The sequence below is a fragment of the Pagrus major genome, chromosome 5 (assembly GCF_040436345.1).
Source record: "Pagrus major chromosome 5, Pma_NU_1.0".
NCBI lineage: Eukaryota > Metazoa > Chordata > Actinopteri > Spariformes > Sparidae > Pagrus > Pagrus major.
Genome location: NC_133219.1, coordinates 25,751,658 through 25,770,594, shown reverse-complemented (window position 1 = coordinate 25,770,594; position 18,937 = coordinate 25,751,658). Strand labels below are relative to the sequence as shown.

At 38.9% G+C, this 18,937-nt stretch overlaps 1 protein-coding gene across 1 annotated transcript in view; it reads left to right on the top strand.

The window, feature by feature from the left end:
• Positions 1-18,937, top strand: part of kif6 (kinesin family member 6) — a 79,744-nt gene that overhangs the window by 16,777 nt on the left and 44,030 nt on the right. The window contains exons 9-12 of the mRNA XM_073465752.1: positions 1,436-1,522; positions 8,384-8,487; positions 12,125-12,230; positions 15,441-15,603. Coding sequence (XP_073321853.1) covers positions 1,436-1,522; positions 8,384-8,487; positions 12,125-12,230; positions 15,441-15,603 — 460 coding nt within the window. The remainder of the gene's footprint in view (positions 1-1,435; positions 1,523-8,383; positions 8,488-12,124; positions 12,231-15,440; positions 15,604-18,937) is intronic.

The window sequence follows — 18,937 nt, the reverse complement described above, 5'->3', positions numbered from 1 at the left end:
TCATGTTCCAAGCCTTTTAGCCTTTCTAGCTTGCTCTGTTAGCACTGAATATGTACATTTTCTCTCATGAAACCTCATTTGGATTCTCTGCATCTCTAAACCAAACAAAAAAATACATATTTTTTTTTACATTTTTAAAGGGACAGTTCCAGTTTTTCCCTCTTACCTGTAGTGATATTCAGCTCCCACATTCTATTAATGAATTGTCTTTTTCCCCTCTGCTTACCAGTCACTGTTTTGCCACCATAACAATCTTCACTATCTGTGTACTTTCTCATCAGGCTTTTTCTACTCTTGCTCTCTCTCTGTTCTTTCTCTCCTTCTTCGTCTTTCCCTCTTTGCACTGACAGTCACACACAAACATACTTTTTTGCAGCCAGACGTTAACATAGAATCTGATAATAAATAAATCAGAGTATTGATGATGTGAATAAATGTAAGAGGAGGTTCCACATTTGATAACAATGTATTAACACACTGCTTATTCATGTGAAATCATTATTAAGTCCACTGCTAGTAATGTGGCCAAAACAGTAGTTAACTTGGCAAAAATCATAGCCTATATCCATCTATGGAAAAACAGACATCTGTATGGAGCCATATTTTAAATTGCATTAAAGTGCTTAAGCATAGTCAACGTCTTTACTGCCTCCAAATTCATGTTGCAACTTAAACAGAACAAAACAGAAACAGACGTAATGAATCATAACGTAGTAACTGTCATGCTTCAGTCCGCTCTGCTCTGTGTGAGGAGCCCTGTGCAAGGTAGTCTCACATAAGACCTATACCTCCACAGAGTGTCAGCTGTATGCCTGGGGTAAACAGACAGAGAAGGAGAGAAACCAGTGTGACAGTAAATGACAGCAAAAAGCAGTAAACATTCACAATGAGGTGCTGAGGACGTCATTTCATGTTTACATCCCATGCCTCTTCTCCATGAGTATATGCACATTTCCTTCTGCATAGTAATACAGTTGGCAGGTGTTGTGGATTATCTGGAGTAACAGGGTCATGATTTCTGGAAAGAGACATTTCTGTCGAGTTTTTTAAATGTGTTTTTTGGCACGTTCAGCCCTGCAAGCCGAATACCATCTAGTTACATTATATTCGGGAGGAGGCAGACATCTCTATGGCCGATATCTCCAAAACTCAGCAACACTAAAACAATTGGTAACACTTTGCAACGTTGCAACTTTACAATAAACAGCTGCTTGATAACGCATCTCATTGGTTTATAAGTGAACAAAACTATACTTAGTAACTATAACCATTTATTAATGATGGTTATTATAAAGTGTTACCAAGCAGTCTAGATGGATAAATACCACTACAGGGTAGAGGGAAAATATGTGTATTCTGCTTCATAGAGAGTCATTATGAGTACAAGTCTTCCCCTCAGGCAGAAAAACAATTATTAAAACATTTTTCTCTTCAGGAGTCCATCTCTACATGCCGCTTTGCTCAGCGAGTGGCTCTCATAAAGAATGAGGCCATACTGAATGAAGAACTGGATCCTGCCCTGGTGAGACAGCCTGGTACTCACAGCACTCCTCCAGTCACTACATTTGGCACAATCACACCACTGGGACATGACTTAATGTGCTGTTTCATTATAGACCCTCTTCACAGCTTCCAGATCTTAAATTGATCAGGGAACAAGTTTTAGTGAGAATCCAGCTTCTAAATATAACTAAGTGTAACCCGCCATGTGTTTAAATGTCATCTTTAGGTTTCCAGTACCAAACTAGTTTTTCCAGTGTCAGTCATTCTGAAAAAATCTTTCCACTTTCAGCACATGGACGCCTGTCTGTCTTGTGTTATTTAGACTGCTCACAGGTCCTGTTTGCATTCTCTCTCTGTCTTGTTTACATGCCTCCACTTCTGTTATGGCATAAATAATCCTAATTTGAAAGCAAAATCCTGCACACTGTCTAACTTGCAAAGATACATTTATTTGTGACGTTTCGGTACTAGTCCTTCATCAGGCAAACAGTTTGATGACGGTCTAGTACCGAAACATCGCAAATAAATGTATCTTTGAAGTTAGAAAGCGTGCTAGATTTATGCTTTCAAGTATATTTTCTATTCTAAGCACACATTGCATGCATGGAGCCACAGAGCAATTCCTGCCCTGTTCAGATTTTAGGATGAAGTGTAACTTTTTTTTAAAATGAGAGTGTGCAGTCTGCTTACTCTCGTTATATTTAGTGTCTATATACTATGAATACATTATTTTAATGGTAAGTTAGAGACGAGGCCAAAGTAGGAGATGTGCAGCAGAGAAAGTTTTGGCAAGAATACTCTTGGATTGTTGCTACAGTATGTGGTTACAGAGGCCACCCAACAATTAGACCTTACACATTCCTCCATATTTGCCTTTTGTTACATATTATTATACATTGTATAATGACAAATAATGACTGAATAACATGAGAGACTGCCAGGGCAGTTTAGCAAGGTTAGCCCTTGATGAGGGTTTCCCTCCTTTTTTTCTGCCTCTTACAGTACTTGTCACACCTTCCCCTATTGTAGTGTGCCAGGAAACAGACCTGGTAACTAGTGTAAAGGCCCCTGTGGGGATTTACAGTAGTAAGTCATCATAGCGATATCCGCTTCCTCCCCTCCCACCATGACCTGCCTGAGGATCAACTGCTACTGTATTACTGCCGCTGAGACTTGGCTGGCCACTTGCAAACCCTACAGAGGTATTTTTAAGAGAGTCTGCGGCCGGCTCAGTAATTGTGACAGTGTCTGGCTGCTCCCAACCGGGTCCGGCACAGTTACAGCTCCAGGCAAACCCAAACTTCGTGGGCAAACTTCTTGTCTCCATTTATGACTTTCTAGTGTGTTGTTTTCATTTTGTTTATTGCTCCCGTCTCTCTGTCTCTGTCTCTCCCTCTATCTCCATTCTTGCTTTACTGAGAAAAAACAGTAAAGTCAGCAGTGCAGCTTGCAGATTAGAATGATGTAATTTTCTGTGGTTTGGAGTGACACTCAGACTCCAATTCTTGGCCTGCCCCAGTCTAAAGGCACATTGTCTATTGGACATGCCAGCTGTGGTAATTGATTTGAAACCTGCAGTTTGACTTTCACAATCTTGCAGTCAGTGTTTGGTACATTGTTCAGACCACACACTGCCTTAATGGTCCTGTACTGTAGCCTATAGGCTACTAAATCAGTGATGTTCATAGGTATGCGTCCTGTGTCTCAAACGCATTAAAAATCTGAAGGGACGTAGTGAACTCACTATCCATGCGTCGAGGGGATGCACTGTATTTTATTGTAATGCTACACTGTGAACAACAAATTCTTATTGAAAAACTTGCTATCAAGACACAAAAAAATCCGCTGGTCACTGTTTCTGACCATCTGCTCATTGTATACCTATCTCATTCATCGTGACATGATACTTTCTCCTGCAACAAGACCAATCTTTGACACACAGATTTAAAAAATCTAGCTACAAACTTGGTATTGGTGTATGAACTAACTGGGCCACTGTCAGGAATAATTAGTCGTGATCGATCCTGTAATCTCTCATTTTGTTGCCCTAGGCCAGATTAGGATTTGGTGCCCCTAAAATTACAGCTTCTCTCATCAGCTATCCACCATCACATGTTGGATTTTTTTTGACTAATGTGGCAGCTCACATAAAAGTAAATTTCTGGTTCCCTTTATATATAATCCCTCATTGAGATGTTTGTGAGTGGCATACTACATAATATATATATATATGCATTCGAGGTGGATCCTGTGGTTAGACTGCAGTGCTTACAGTTCACTGTAAAACTGGGTGGTTTTCTTCTTCTCAGTGTAATGTTTCAAACTTAATTGTGTAACATGTTTGTCAGCACAGAGAAAGTAACACATACAGTACATACAATACATTTAGTGAACAAATTAAAAAATGAAAATTCAGTCATTATCTACTAACCCTTTTGTGAGCTTTTATGTTTTATCCTGTTTTTTAAAAGTACTCACAAAATCAGTCTACGACTGACTGGCTCATCAACTTTCAGGGGGCAGCCCTTGATATGCCAGTGTTTCTTTTATTTGTTTAATTTTTAGATGCAGTTTCAGCATTCAAGAATATAACCATGATTATGCTCATATAACATCAAACACGAGTTTAACACTACAATTTGTCATAAATCACACATTTTATTGGGGGCCCACTGGCTTTCCCTTGGACCCACTCATATGACAACCTGTAGGCTCAGGGACTCACTATATTGAAAACCTATCAACATCACTGCTAAATGCATTTCCTGATAGCCTGAACAGCAGGGAACCAGCCAGACCGGACAAGGCATTTAACAAGTCTCATGGATGGGCAAAGAATGAGGTGTTGAAAATGACCTGTGATCATAATGAAGTCAGCCACAGTGACCATACCATATAAGGTTGGCTTTGCTGATTCATCTAAGAGCACTTAGGTCAGTCTTAATCCTCCATTTAGACCAGGCTGATCCTGGTCTGCAGTCAGAGGCAATTTTCAACAGTTATTAGATCTTCTAAAATGCCTCCACCATCTCAGTGTTGCAGTTATTTTAAGTGTGTACTCAAGGGAAAAGCTGAAAATGCCATCAAGTTATTATTCTGTAATTCCTAAAGGGTCAAAAAAGTTGATCTTAATGTGCCTAGCTATGCAGCTAAGCACAGGGTAATAGGAGGCTGGGTGACCCTCCAAAACATGGACTCTCCCTTCACGTAAAGATACACACACCATCTCACTTGAGAAGACAGTTTTGATTAGTGCATATATGTGAGTCAAACAGAGACCTGCTTATAACCCACCAGCGAGACATGTTTGGTAAGCAGGTGTGAAAATTCCTGTGGATTGTTGCTTTCCCTGGGTCCCTCGTCTGTCTCATCCAAGTCGCGTTCATTAGGACAGGAGGGAGTTTGTATGTGTAGTGGTGTGGTTAGGTCGAAAATGCCTGTGTTTTTGTTTTGGGGATAAAAGACTGCCCATGTTTAGGTGTAGTGGGAAACTATGACTCCTCTTCCCTCATTAAAGGAGGCCCCATAATAGCAGCATGTTTGTGAGTGGCATACTACATAATACATATGCATTTGAGTTGTAACCTGTGGTTAGACTGCAGTGCTTACAGTTTACTGTGGGTGGTTTTCTGCACAGGGTGGATAATATGTATTCAAGAAGAAAATGTGTAATTTAAAGTTATGTCTGTTTGTACAAGTCAGTGTCATGTTTGGTAGTGCTTTTTCAGCATCACCTTAAAGGAACCGTTTAACCGAAAATGCAGTCATTATCTACTCACTCATGGACATTTGGGCCAAGTTTTACAGTCGACAAAAACTTTCTGGAGCTTCACAGCTAAACAGAGTTGCAGCATTTTCCTAAACAACTGAAGTAGATGGGGACTTGTTGCAAAAAACAATATAAAATGGCTCCATACAGCTTATCTAGCATAATCCAGTCTCAGGAAGCCCTGAGATCCCAAACTGTTCTGAAAAGTAGTCTTTACACCTTTCTGTTTGGCCTAGGTCTTTACTAAAGCTGCTAAGCTGAAAGCATTAACGTGCATCCCATCTGGAGTGGGTGCATGAGCTCGATCACACGTCATGGGTATAAATAACGTCTTTTCAAATCAATTTGGGATCTCTGGGCTGTCAAGAGACTTGGATTTCGCCGGATGAGCTGTATCGAGCTGTGTAGTTTCTTCAGGTTTTTTTTACATTTTAGAACAAGTCTCTGTCTACTTCAGTTGTTTAGGAGAATACTGCAACACCAGTTCGCTGTAGTGCCTCAGAAATGTTTTGTCGACTACGAAACGTCACCCATTGGCATACGGTTGAGTAGATAATGACTGCATATTCATTTTTGGATTAACTGTTCCTTTTACAATATTCATTTAGCACTGTTTTACTGACATGGGTTTCCATAGGACATGCTGGCATCATCAGTCACATGAATCAGTTTTTTATTCAGAGTGTATGGAAGCCTGCCGCCGTACTGTGGTACCAGTGTGGGCTCGGGCACTCTGAAATAGACTGCAGAATTCCGCTGACCAACAGCTGGCGGTCAGGATGCAGCTGGGAGAATTACATCAGACCATGGGTCCCAAAAAAGAGATACAGGGAGTGACTCTGCTGAGGGATGGTCAGCTATGATGTTCAATGTTAAAAAATATGATATGAGGTGGATTAGGGATGACATTTTCTTTTAGTTTGGTGGCACCTACCCCAAACCACACTGCAGGTCTGTTTCTTCTCAAGAGCACCTTGAGTTGACAACGTTTGACTGTAAGACTGCTTTTGGCTTTCCAGTTAGAAGAAGGTTTGCCATAATAGGCAGTTCTTTTCTTTGATGACTCAATCTGACCTTTGACCTTGATTTAGTTTTCACTGAACTTTGGCTCCTAGCAGCTTGGTGTCAGGAGTGTCACTGTGTGACTCTGGCACACAGTCGCCACTTTCTCTTGTATTCGTCTCTTCTGAGACAGTTCCAGCATTTCAGTCTGCTTTAGTATTTTGTAACGCAGTCAAAATTCAGTGGTGATTGTGAAGTTGGATTTGTACTGAAGAGAGAAGTGTTTCATGTGAGAAAAAGAACAATTGCCACTTGTTCTTTTAGGTGGTTTTGTGTTTTGTTTTGTGGTGTGATTTGTGCATTTTTTAAAGTACAACTGGCCTGGCTTCCTTTCAAATAACTACACCATCCACAGATTTTGGTGTTGGCCTATTTTCCCTACCATTAACATGTAATTGCACGTCTCTGTTTAGATGTACTGTAGAAAGGCTCATTCTCCTCTTGGACTGATTCACCTCTTTAAGGGATCTGGCAAATAAATGAATGCCCTGTTAACTTGGATAGATTGATAGATAAGATAGATAAGACAAGAAAAAAAGAGTAAGAAGTGATAACAGGACTGCTGCAGAGATCTGTCATCATAATAGAGTATGGGCAAATGGAGGTAGTTTGACTGTAAGGTGAATAACAGTGCAGGTATTGCAAAAGTAAAGTGATCAAAAAGTAAAAAACACTGCAAGAATAACTATTACTCTGGAAGACGTAATGCAAACTGAAGGTAAATGTATTGATAAATACAAAAGCAGACTGTGCATGATACAGCATTTTCAACAACATACACAGTAACTGTCAGTCAAACAGTGCAAAGTAATTGAAAGTAAAGTAAAACAGTGCAAGGATTATGATTACTGAGGAGAATATACAGTGAAATACACATTGAGGATAAATAAATACAGTACATACAGTATATACAAATGTGTCTTTGATCTTGTATCTTGAAATAAACATGTCTGTAACGCTTGATCCTACCCTCTCACTGAAGTTACATAGTGCAGAAACAAGTGAAAAGGGGACACCATTCACCCATTCATCCAGTGATAAGGAGACACCATTTACCCTATTACAAGACACTGTACCATCAAAATGATTTTGAAGCTGTTGTTTTAAGGTAAACAAGTTACATAATGTTGCTTTAAATATGAAAAGCACTATTAATGAGAGGTCTAAGTGAAATGCATTCGGAGGTGTTTCATACAAATAATGACATTGTTAACATTAGCAAGTAATATCTTTGTTTACTTCATCAGCATTACCTTTAAAACAAATAACATTTGCCTTTATAACCTTGCAGCTCCTGTTTTAAATTGCACACATCTCATTGTCAGTAAACACATACTAAGCTAATACACCAATTTAAAGGGTAACTCCACTGATTTTACACATTAAAGTGTGTTTACAGGTTTGCAGGAGTACTACTACATTTGTGAAAAAAGAGGCTAGTATAGAGGCTTTTGTGGCTCCAAAAGAAGCTGTATGTAATCTGATAAATTGCCTCCAGTGATCCACAGTACTAATCAGTGGAGTTATGTTTATTGGTGCTCTCACATCCTATGTCTTCTAACCATTTCTTAGATTACAATCTTAGAACTTATTGAAGAAGCTATGTCTGGACTTATATTTAGCTTTTTTATGTATACAGTAACCAGACCCGGGCAGTGGTTACTAACAGCAACCAGCCCGTTGGCTCAGTGTGCATGGCCATAACCAAACACGTGCAGACAGACAGCAGCTGAGGGTTTTCTTTTTCTCTTTTTTTTGCCACCATAGCTGTTTAATGCTAATCTATGTTGTGCTTCCTGCATTTTCTCACTGGAGCATCCAGTTGCCTGGAATCACTTAAAGTATGTCCTCGAAATGCATCAGTAAGATAAGCCACAAGATCATTTTCAGAAGGATTGTCTCATCCATTGGCAGCAGCAAAGAACCCTCTGCCTGTGTGTGTGTGTGTGTGTGTGTGTGTGTGTCTGTGTCTGTTTTTTACTGTAGCTGCAAATTTGTTTAAGTGCTTTTTGACAATGTGTGTATCTGCTTTTTGTTTGTGTATTTCAGGTAATTGCACGTTTGAAGAGGGAGATCCAGTCTCTTAAGGAAGAGCTGGCCATGGTGACAGGAAAACAGAAAGATGACCAGCTCACTGAGGAGGAGATCCAGAAGTATGTCACCTCCTCATATCCTCAATCCACTCAGTTTCTCATCATACAGTAGCCTAGAGATTTAAGCATGTTATGCTATCTTGAGATTTAGAGATTACTGATGATGGGAGACAACAAAGTCACTTGAAATGAAATGGAGTGTTCTAGAGGCGATATCACAGTTTGTACAATGTGTATGTGTGTACTCTATGTCTATAGTGATGTGACCTTGGGACAGTACAGACGTGTATTGTCCAGGATTGGCCCCGTCAGCCTTCTAGGATGTTTAAAGTGTGTCTCTAACTGTCTTTTTTTGGACCCTTATCAGTATTTGTGATTCATAAGCAGTGAAGTTGAAGCCTTGTTCACTGAGGCTAAAAAGGATCTAATGGAGTTTCCCAGGACTGTGTTTCAGCCAGGACTGCTTTATTTCTGCTCTCATACTCAAATGGCAGAGAGACCCTGTCAGTCAGAGCCAGCGTTCAGGATGGAGGTTCCATCGAGCACCCGTCCAGTGCTGATGTTTTTACACTCAGTCCCCCTCTGGCTCCCTAAGTTCGCCTTTTTATTATTTTCTCTCTACCCGGGTGATTATCCTTAATTTCCCCCTGTTTGTGGTCAAACTCAACCAGAGCAGGTTTAATGATGTCTGTTGTGACCACATTCAGTGGACATGCTGAATTATTTGTTGCTGTTTCCTCTCTGGTTTATGCTTTGACTGATCCCCAGTGCTGAATGATCGCACATATTCTGGCTTACTAGTTGTCACATTTCCAAACGCACATACTTCCTCATGCATACACATTTTTGCGTTTCCAGAGGACTAATCTACTGCCTTCAGTGCTTTGTAAGATTCAGTATTAATCCATTCACAAAAGGTGAAGCCAATTGAATTATTGTTTTTCTGAATAGAATATTAGTTTGCTACGTTTGGGACACAACATATCATCTCTCACAGGAGCACTGAAGCTATTACATGAGGGTGAGACAAATCCCAATCACTTTTAAAATTATTAGTTTCGACCCCCCAACTTTTAACATGTTGAAAATGCACCTATCCACTCTGTGCTCTTCTCAGATTGCTGTGTGTATGCTTCCTTATCAAATCTATTCAGCTTTCTGTAAGCTTCTTTAAGAGAATTGAGAGAATGCCCAAGTTAATAAAATTAAAGTTAAATTAACAAAATGTTCACAGCTATCTGGCACCCAGGCAGATGTCACCTGCCACGCATGTTGCTACATTAGCTAGTCATTGATGCCAGGCATCGTGAAGCATGAAGCAAAATATCTTTGAATTTACATATATATGTATATGTATGTATATATATATATATATATATATATATATATATATATATATATATATATATATATATATATATGTATATATATGTATATATATATATATATATATATATATATATATATATATATATACATATATATATATATATATATATATGTACACTACCGTTCAAAAGTTTTGGGTCACCCAGACAATTTTATGTTTTCCATGAAAACTCACACTTTTATTCATCAAATGAGTTGCAAAATGAATAGAAAATATAGTCAAGACATTGACGAGGTTAGAAATAATGATTTTCATTTGAAATAATAATTTTGTCCTTCAAATTTTGCTTTCGTCAAAGAATTCTCCATTTGCAGCAATTACAGCTTTGCAGACCTTTGGCATTCTAGCTGTCAATTTGTTGAGGTAATCAGAAGAAATTTCACCCCACGCTTCCTGAAGCACCTCCCACAAGTTGGATTGGCTTGATGGGCACTTCTTATGTACCATACGGTCAAGCTGCTCCCACAACAGCTCAATAGGGTTGAGATCTGGTGACTGCGCTGGCCACTCCATTACAGACAGAATACCAGCTGACTGCTTCTTCCCTAAATAGTCCTTGCATAGTTTGGAGGTGTGCTTTGGGTCATTGTCCTGTTGTAGGAGGAAATTGGCTCCAATCAAGCGCTGTCCACAGGGTATGGCATGGCATTGCAAAATGGAGTGATAGCCTTCCTTATTCAAAATCCCTTTTACCTTGTACAAATCTCTCACTTTACCAGCACCAAAGCAGCCCCAGACCATCACATTACCTCCACCATGCTTGACAGATGGCGTCAGGCACTCCTCCAGCATCTTTTCACTTGTTCTGTGTCTCACAAATGTTCTTCTGTGTGATCCAAACACCTCAAACTTCGTTGAGTCTGTCCATAACACTTTTCTTCCTGAATCTTCCTCTGTCCAATGTCTGTGTTCTTTTGCCCATCTTAACCTTTTCCTTTTATTGGCCAGTCTCAGATATGGCTTTTTCTTTGCCACACTGCCTAGAAGGCCAGCATCCCAGAGTCGCCTCTCCACTGTGGACGTTGAGACTGGCGTTTTGCAGGTACCATTTAATGAAGCTGCCAGTTGAGGACCTGCGGGGTGTCCATTTCTAGAGACTCTAATGTACTTGTCCTCTTGCCTAGTTGTGCACCTGGGCCTCCCACTTCTCTTTCTATTCTGGTTAGAGCCCGTTTGTGCTGTTCTCTGAAGGGAGTAGTACACACCGTTGTAGGACATCTTCAGTTTCATGGCAATTTCTCGCATGGATAAGCCTTCATTTCTCAGAACAAGAACAGACTGTCGAGTTCCAGAAGAAAGTTCTCTTTTTCTGGCCATTTTGAGAGTATAATCGAACCCACAAATGCTGATGCTCCAGATACTCAACTAGCTCAAAGGATGGCCAGTTTTATAGCTTCTCTAATCAGCACAACAGTTTTCAACTGTGCTAATATAATTGCACAAGGGGTTTCTAATCATCAATTAGCCTTTTAACACGATTAGCTAACACAATGTACCATTAGAACACAGGAGTGATGGTTGCTGGAAATGGGCCTCTGTACACCTATGTAGATATTCCATTCAATAAGGACATTTGCAGGTGACCCCAAACTTTTGAACGGTAGTGTATATATATATATATATATATATATATATATATGTATATGTGTGTGTGTATATCTATCTATATATATATATATATGTATATATATATATATATATATATATATATATATACATATACATATATATGTATATGTGTGTGTGTGTGTGTGTGTGTGTGTGTGTGTATATATATGTATATATTTCTGGCATTTCAATGATGTGTCTTCTCTTACAAAATATTGTACATATCACTGAAGGGCTTTCTCCACAATCAAACTTTGTATCACAAAGCCACTGATGACTCGCAGGGCCCTGAAACAAGACCGCTATATTTGTTTTAAGCCCTTTGTCATGTAATCCTAGCGGGTTTCTATGCTGCACATGCTACAACAGACATTGACATGCCTCCATTGGATCCGTCTAGATGGCTGCCTCCTGGTCTTTTCCAGTGGCCGGTGAAGAACCAATGTTTGGACTAACATCCAGCGATAGTTTATCAACAGACCTGGAGCTGGAACACACATTTAAGTAAATAGTTTTCTTTGACACGGACCCACATTTTAAACATTAGAATCACTCCTCGAAGGTAGATCTTAACTGTTTGAGTGCCTGTTGAGTGTGTGTTAAGTGTGATGGAGAAGGATTGAAACATGGAATGTGCCACTGATCTAAGCTTTGGTAGGTTATTAGTAAGTCTCTGCTTGTTTGTGTCTGTTTGTTTAGGTTGGAAGAGTTAGTCAAAGCCTTTCTGGATGAGCCTAATCCAGATGTGACACTATCATTGGGACCAGACATGAGAAAAATCCAGCACTGTTTCTCCCTGCTGAAGGTAATGTATTTACAGTATCAGTTTCTCCGTGTATCAACATTCATGTCTCCTTGTATAACCCTCTGTGTTTATCTGTGTTTATTCTCTCTGTCATGCCATCATTTCCGGTGGTTTGTTTTGCCTCTCCTTTCTATGACAAGATCCACGTGCCTCACTGTGCTAGTGTGGCAGCCGAAGATATTTTCAGTTCAGGTTGCTTTTGTAGGTCACTGATATTAAACAGGGTGTCTGCAGGTCCTTAAAAAGTCTTGAAATGTCTTAACTTCAACTTTATAAATATTAGATCTTGAAAGTCATTACATTGTCTTAAATTTGCGACAAACATTTTTTTTATCCATTTATCCATCTTTTAATTTCTTTTTTCTTCTGCATGAAAGTCCACATTCTTGAAGTAACAAAAACATTTTATACGGAACCATCTTTTTCTTACGTGTTGGCAAAATGTAGAACAACCTGACTCCCTTGAATCATATTCACACATAAAACCTGCCTGCTCACCTTCATACTTAGATGCAGTGCTTGATTAAGAAAAACACGACTTCTGAAATTTGGTTAACAATGATCTGAACAGGTCTTAAGAAGCATTACATTTATTTGTCTGAAACCTGTAGACACCCTGTTTGAGCTCAAATTGTAAGTAAGTGATTGAGCTTTATTTTCCCTGTAACAGTGAACTGGAAGACTGGAAGGAATGAGCGAATTTGATCAGTATCAGAACTGATCAATACAAATGTCACTACACATTAAACCTTTATCTGTCAGCTCAGCACTGACCAGATCAACAATCACCTCCTCTAAATCACTCCCTCTGCTTGGACATGCTTTACGTTTGAATTAACTACATTTCCAATTTAATGTGGTTAACGTTTCTGTGGATGGTTACTGTCTCATAAAATAAAGTAGAATTGTATCACTTTATTTTCACAGAAAAGCTGATGATTTACATAATTTTATCCTCTGGCCTAACTATAATGAAACTGGATATTGTATGCTAAATTCTAAAGGCTATGACTAGAAAGATCCACTTATGTCCGGTGCTGCGGATTTTCCCACAGCCTGGCTTTAGTCTAGACACTTGGTGCAATTATTTGCCATCTAATTAGAGGCAAGGTGTAATGTGACATGCAATCGTTGATGCGTGTGTTCAAACCAGATCTTCTAAGAATTTGCACAACAGCTCCAAAACGTAGACAAACCTACAGTCGTGGTCAAAAGTTTACAAACATTTGTAAAGAAAATCTATATCATGGCAGTCATCAGTTCCAATGATTTCTACAGCTCTCATTTTACTGTGATGGGATGAGTGGAATACATACTACTTTGCCACAAAAAACATTCATGAAGTTTGGTTCAATAATTAATTTATTATAGGTATTCGGAAAATTTGACCAAATCTGCTGTGTCAAAAATATACATACAGCAAAGTGAATTTCGGTTATGTAGAAAGTTGTGTGAATCAAATTTGCCTTGTAGCATGGCCTCTTAACTTCTTCTGAGTCATGCTGATTGATAACAGCTGGTGACTTTTCTGGGACCATTTTAATAGGGCTTGTTCAGAATCAGAATCAGAATTCCTTTATTTGTCCAGCAAATGGGGAAATTTCTTTGTCACAGCAGCCAAAGGACAGTATTACACTAAACAATAATAAAAAGTAAAAAATAAACAATATAATAAGAAGATAAGAAATAGAATTAACTCGTATAAACATAGTATTTACAATATGAACTTAGTATTTACAATATGAACAGTGTAAGTATAAGTATAAACAGTTTGGTATTTTTTATTTACAAATAATAAATATGGGTATTAAAAATTGTCCAATTAGTGCAAACCAAAATGTATATGGATATGTGTAGAGTTTTTTTTTTTATTGCACAGTGCACATGTGAGGTCTACTGGGAGCAGTGCTGGTTGTACAGTCTAACAGCAGCAGGAAGGAAGGACCTGCGATACCTCTCTTTCACAGACTTGGGGTGTATCAGCCTGTCGCTGAAGGAGCTGACCAGTGCGGTGATAGTGACCTGCAGGGGGTGGGACTCCTTCACCAGCAGCAATGACAGCTTGTCCATCATCCTGCTGTCTCCCACCACCTGCACTGGGTCGAGAGGGCATCCCAGGATGGAGCTGGCCTTCTTGATAAGTTTATCAAGTCTCCTCCTGCCTGCTGCCAAGATGCTGCTGCTCCAGCAGACTACACCATAGAAAATGACTGATGCCACCACAGAGTCATAGAAAGTTGTCAGGAGTGCCCCCTGCACTCCAAAGGACCTGAGCTTCCTCAGCAGATGGAGTCTGCTGTTTGATACATGAATTGATTATTTGATTATGAATGGGTCAGTAAACATATTTGAATATACTCATCATTGCAAAACACATAGGTTTCATACAAAATAGTAAATACTGTATGTGTTACATGTATGGCAATTTTTTTAATTTGTCATTAAAGAAGTTCGGCAAATGATACTCTGAAGTAACTACCTAAGAGAGGTGGTTGAATGTTATATTTATACTTCCTGTGTAGTGGAGTCCGGGCATAATTTTGGTCACGGCAGTATGCACAATCCATTAATATGCAGACAGCTGTGGAAAAAGTTTATAATTGAATGTAGTTGTTGTAGTTTGCCTAATGTTGGCGGTAAACACTATTTCTTAAAATTTTTTGGAGAAAGTCAGATTTGTTATAGATTTTACACTATGTTTGTTAAACAGCAGCCAGGCCCTCTGTTGCTAAATGAGGGTAGGGAAAACACTGCGGTGCTCACACTGCTCCTGCACTCTGGTTTGGTTGGAGTTGGTGCTCCACCACCAGAAGCATTTCCAGATCCCACTTCAATGTCTCTTCTTCAGTTTGTTATGATCTGCACACTCTATCTGCTGTTCAGTTGACATTCCTCCAAGCATCACCCCAGTTACACTCCAGTGATTCTGTAGGAATGTGGATCTGGTTTGAATTTGATTTTTTTCTTTTTTTTTCTCAATGCTGGCAATCTCTTTCACACTCAACTCTCTGTCTGTTCTTGTTTTAGGGTGATGTTCCTATTTGCAGTTTTATCTTTGCCACACCATATTATGTAATTATGTAGAATTCTTTGACATATCCTTATCCCCCCCCCCCAAAAAAAAGAAAAAAAAGAAAAGAAAACAGAAGCAATTCTTTTTTTGTAACTTAAATGAAAAGTCAACAATGTTTCTTTATGTTTTTTGTTCAGATGATGATCATTGGCAAGCAAGGACAAAGAGGAAATAGCCGCGGTGATGGACAGGAGTTACCAGCAGCAACAGTGAGTGAAGAAGTAATTCAAGACAGCCACCACAGTACAGCAGAAGTGAACAAATTAAAGGAGATGTTGATGCAACGCAATAATGAGATCAGTATCCTTTGACATATTACAACCAGCTCACTTTACTGCACTGTGTCTTTTTTCTTTAGTTACATAATTGTAGGTGATTCACATTATTCAAAATTTCATATTTTTCTTTTTTTAAATCAAATAAGGTGTTTTCCTATGGTTTGTAGATTCATAACTTCCTGAACAAAAAGAGTAAGTCTGTTTTTTTTATCATCAAGCTAAAACTCTAAAGCTAAATTTGCTCTTTTTTTGTCTCATAGAAAGAGAACTTTCTTTGAAGGTCTAAGATGTTGCTAAAATGCTAGATGGATTATAAATATGGAGCAGCAGAGAAATATAAACATAGATAGGATTTCAGTGACAATAGTGTCATTGTATCTCTGATTACAGTAGGTGATGGGTCAGTCATTCAAAAAAGTGTTTCATCCTGCTACACCCACTAAGACTGAGGATGCAGAGTGACACCTTGTTGTTTTCAGAGCAGTTTCAACTGCTCTCATTAAAGCATTGATTTGCCCTATACTACAAAGCAAGTTTGACATAGCCAGGCTTTTTTTGCATTAGCTGGCTTGACATAACGTAAAACCCCAGAGATAATGGAAACCACGACTGTGGTTATCGACTTGCTTTATTAACTCAGTCTTTCTTCTTCAGGTTTTGTGCATGTTTTTTATAAAAGGGCTATTAGGTGTGTCATTTGACTCATCAACTACTACTTTCAATGAAAAATATGAAAAAAAAAAATTTCACCAAAAAGCAAACATGTTGCTGCAAATAAGGCAGAAATGTAAACAGAAAATTACTAATTGTGTATATTCTTAATATTTATTTTACCAATCAGTATACTCTCAGTGCCTTTTGTTTATTTCTAATGTGACAGCTGCAGTCAAGCTCTTAAACTGTAAACTTGATACAGCATATTCAAACATTACTCAACAATTGTATTTAGGCCTGACACTGTCACATGTCGATGGATATGTCGTAATCACTTTTTGACCGAATCAAGGATAATTTATTTTTATTGATTAAGTATTATCTGTGATGAATACCAATAGACTATATTAATTTTTTGTATCTTAGTTTCCCGGGGTGAAAAATTAAACACAACGCCATACATACAGTAGTCTCCATTGCAACAATGTTGCTCAACAAGTTTGCATATACATTATATGTGAGTTATTCCCTCAGCTGAGAATATGTTTGGCTCATGGCTATTGATTATAAAGTGATGCTACTTTCAAAGGAGCTGATTAGAAGTGTTGTAGTACTCGAGATTGGTCTTGGTCTCAAGACCACTTTTTGGAGGTTTTGTCTCAGACTCAACTACGTATTTACTAGGTCTTGTCTCAGTCTCGGACAAAAAGGACTTTTATTTTATGACCACTTAAGACCATGACTGCAGGGATATTACTGTATTATATAATTGTTTGATACTTTCTGTATTTAATGGTGTTTTTTATGAGACAAGAGTCGCCTAGAAAACCTAATGCTTGCAACAAAAAAAAAAATATTGTGTTAGTTGGACGGTAAAATATGGTAAAGGAGTGCTGAATAAAAATGGTTAAGTTAATTTCAGCTCCTCAGGGTTTGTTTGTATTTGTTGCTCATACAACACAACAAGTAAAATTCCCACACGCAGAATTAGACCGATATGTCTAAAGGTACACTCATGTACACACACATACAGTTGCAATCAAAATTATTCAACCCCCATTGCATTTTAGGTTTATTGGCAAAATTTTAAATTTTTCAGGTGTTTGCAATAAACAAATTACACAAGAACAGTTTAAATAGTTAAATAAAATTAATATTACCAGGATTTTATCCAAATTCAACACTAAATCCTACTTTCAATGACTACTCCAGTCTCAAAAATATTCAACCCTCTGAATAGAATTCCTCATAAGAGCACACATTTGCAAATCAGATGTGGTCTCAATCACACCTGATGCAAGCAATCAAGGGCTTCATTAGTTGCATCAGGTGTGCTTGAGATACAGCATCTCAAATACCTGGACTGTTGACCGTGACGTTTCATTGCATGTTAGAAATATGGCTAAGTCAAGAGAATTGTCCAAAACATTCAGAGAAGAGATCATTGCCTTGCACAAACAAGGAAAAGGATACAAAAAGATAGCAAAGGCACTGAATGTTCATAGAGATACAGTTGGAAGCATAGTTTGCAAGTTTAAAGTTAAAGGGACAGTGGCTACACTACCTGGACGTGGCAGAAAGAGGAAGCTATCAATGGCTGCCACCAGAGTCCTGAGGAGGCAGGTGGTCAAAAACCCTCGACTGACTGCAAAAGACCTGCAGCAAGACTTGGTGGCAGCAGGCACTGAGGTTTCAGTTTCCACAGTAAGGTGCATACTAAACGCTGAAGGGCTCCATGCCCGAACTCCAAGACGTACACCACTACTGACCCAAAAGCACAAGAAAAGTCTGCTCCAATTTGCTCAAAACTATATAAATAAGCCAAAGAGGTTTTGGGATTTTGTTCTGTGGAGCGATGAAACAAAACTAGAACTTTTCGGGCCTATGGATCAGCAGTATGTCTGGAGGAGGAAGAATGAAGCATACGCTGAAAAGAACACCCTGCCTACAGTGAAGCATGGCGGTGGCTCAGTGATGCTCTGGGGCTGCTTCGCTTCCTCTGGCACTGGCAACCTGCAGCGTGTGGAGGGCAAGATGGATTCAATCAAGTATCAGATAATCCTGGGAGAAAATGTCATGCCGTCTGTGAGGAAGCTGAAGCTTGGGCGTCATTGGACCTTCCAACAAGATAATGATCCCAAGCATACCTCAAAGTCCACCAAGGCTTGGTTTCAGAAGAAGTCCTGGAAGATACTAGAGTGGCCATCACAGTCGCCTGACTTGAACCCCATTGAAAATCTCTGGTGGGATTTGAAAAAGGAGAATATTAGTGAACTGAAGGCCTTTGCCCATGAGGAATGGGCTAAGATTCCTCAGAACGCTGCCAGAAGCTGGTTTCTGGCTATGCTACACGTTTGCAGCAGGTCATAACAGCAAAAGGGTGCTCTACTAAGTACTAAAGATGCTTGTCATGAAAAGTGGCATTTTGTGTTGAATTTGGAGAAACCACGTGTAATATTAGTTGTGTTGAGCTATTTAAATTGTTCTTGTTTGATTTATTTATTGCAAACAGCTGCTAGTTTGTACATTTTGCCAATAAATCTAATTTGTAGTGGGGGTTGAATAATTTTGATTGCAACTGTATATACAAGAACCCAACTGAGACGTGATTTTTGGGGCCAATACAGATGCCGATACTAGGGAGTAAAGAATTACGATATTGGTATATTGGCCAATATACACACATTTTTTTGCAGTGATCA